The sequence below is a fragment of the Eimeria mitis genome, genomic scaffold (assembly GCF_000499745.2).
Source record: "Eimeria mitis Houghton genomic scaffold, Emh_scaff4748, whole genome shotgun sequence".
Taxonomy (NCBI): domain Eukaryota; phylum Apicomplexa; class Conoidasida; order Eucoccidiorida; family Eimeriidae; genus Eimeria; species Eimeria mitis.
This window is the reverse complement of record NW_013573048.1, coordinates 1,084-3,209: the sequence shown is the minus strand read 5'-3', so window position 1 is coordinate 3,209 and position 2,126 is coordinate 1,084. Positions and strand designations below refer to the sequence as shown.

Here is a 2,126-nt window from a genome sequence, read left to right as displayed (position 1 = left end):
CGCTGCTTGCCTTGTCTGCATGTGGCACTAAGCCACAACACGATCCACGGATAAAGGGCACATGAAGGCCTTCAAAGCGCAAAAAAGCCCAGTCGTAGAGCACCAGAAGGGTGCCACAGCACCTCCCGCAATGAGCAGGAGGCAGAGGGGGGGCTTCCCGCTGTATCCCCTCGTAAAAGGCGTTTTTGGAGATGGATATAGATTTAATTGGAAGTAAAATGATTTGTTTAATTGGCTTATAACCGTTGAGTGGTATGAGAAGGCAGACGGAACCCGAAACAAAGGCGAAAGCAACAACCCACAGAGATCTCTCCTCTTACGACCTCGACCTGCCGCGCTTGCCGACCTGCCGCGACTCTGGTGTTGCTTGTTTTTTGCATTTGTTTAAACTAAATGGTTTATTTCAGAGGATAAGTCATGCACAACAATTTCTATTTGTTTTATTGTTGCTCAATATTAATTTATTTAATTTCAGCCTTTATTTGCAATTTTGGCTTTGCTGTCCCGCTTTTTTGCCATTCGCCGTTCACGCGACTGCAGGACCACGCAAAGAACTCCGAACTGCTTGCCGTCTTTTCCGCTCCCTTCAATTTGAATATTTATATTTCTCTTGTCGAGAGCACTTTTTTAATTTTTTTTTTGCCTTCCGTCGCAATGGCTCCCTTCTACAAGACCGCAACAGCATTTTGCCTCGTCGGGCTCTTTGGGCTCCACTCCGTGGCGGCCGGCGCAACCGAGTACAAATTTGAGGTAGTAGAAGTTAAGGATGGTAAGCCTATTGCGGCTTATGATTCTCATATTCCTGGTGCTTTTTCCCATCTTGTTTTCTGTCAAGCCGTCGACTAGTCGGCTGCGACAGGCGGAGGTCGCCTCATTGCACGTTGATTTTCCTGTCCGTACTTGTTGGCTACAGAACTCTACTTAACGACAAACTTGGCCCGTAATGGAAAAATTTCAGTCCGTACCAGCACAGTTGAAAAGGACACCGACCTTGTCTCCACCCTGCAGGCAAAAGTAGCAACCGAACAGACAGCCCAGGCGGCGACGTGCGAGACACTGATAGGCGATAAACTTGTGAGCGCAGAAACTACAAAAGACTACCTTTCCTGATTCTGATGCATGTACTGTTGTGGCAGCATCCGCAGCATATATAAACTATAGACACCGTTGTCAGACAGAAACTAGGCAGGTATTCAAGCTGTACATAAGGAAGCTGTCTTGTCGCTTCGTTCACCTTGTGGTTCTACAGAAGAAGGTCTTTCATCACAGTTTCGCCTACACAACAACTCCAAACTATCCTGAACTAGTGCAGGAGGCTCTCAATGCCGGACTTGAAGAATTCGGGTAAGGAGATTCGATATTCATCTACGCTACAGGCAGCTTCCACCTCCTTTCTTAGCATACCAAATCGAGAGCGATGGTACATACCAAATCTACCATGCTACCGTCGCCACCTCCACCTTGTCTACCTCCAAATCAATACATTTGTGTTGTGTTGTGCTGATTGGTTCTAATTTACAGAAAAACATATCCGTCAGGCACATCGGCATGGCAGGAGAAATGGGGGAAGCAAAAGGTTCACAGTGTGTTGCACCTTCTCGGCGCCAGCAGCACCAAAATCGGCTGCGTCATTGGAAACTGCGTCAAAAAAGTTGAAGTTCCTGTGCACGCCAAGTCAGACCCAGACCAACCAACAACGTCTGTGCTTTTCTGTGAATTGACTCCTGCAGCAACAGTGGACGAGGCCGCCTTTAGGTAAGTTTGGTCTTTTGAATTTGCAGTTTTAGATGATTCTTAAGTAATGACAGACGGAGTAAAAGAATACATCTCCAGTTGGTGTAGTCGTTGGCGCTTAAATCATTACTTGTCTGTTTGTTCTTCATCCTTGCAGCGAGGCGTACTTCAAGGAACTTATTGCACGAGAAACTAAAATAAAAGATATGACGGAAGAAGATCTGAAGGACCCTATTGTAACCAGCTCTGCAGATGCTGTCGTTCCCAGCATTCTAACTGCCGGTTTGGTCGCCATCCTGGCAGCTATCTCTGCCTAGGCAGGCAGATTTCCGCCGCCTAGGTGGCTAGCTATCTAGCTAGCTACCTAGTTATTCCGCTTATCCGTCCTCCCG

General features: G+C 47.1%; 1 protein-coding gene across 1 annotated transcript; it reads left to right on the top strand.

Moving 5' to 3' along the window:
* Positions 1-654: 654 nt before the first annotated feature.
* On the top strand, positions 655-2,051 carry EMH_0077380 (uncharacterized protein; the record flags this gene model as incomplete). The annotated part of the gene is made up of 5 exons (XM_013499851.1): positions 655-769; positions 914-1,074; positions 1,250-1,344; positions 1,522-1,755; positions 1,892-2,051. The coding sequence occupies 5 exons, from the start codon at positions 655-657 to the stop codon at positions 2,049-2,051; spliced, it is 765 nt and encodes a 254-aa protein (XP_013355305.1).
* Between the last annotated feature and the right edge of the window lie 75 nt (positions 2,052-2,126).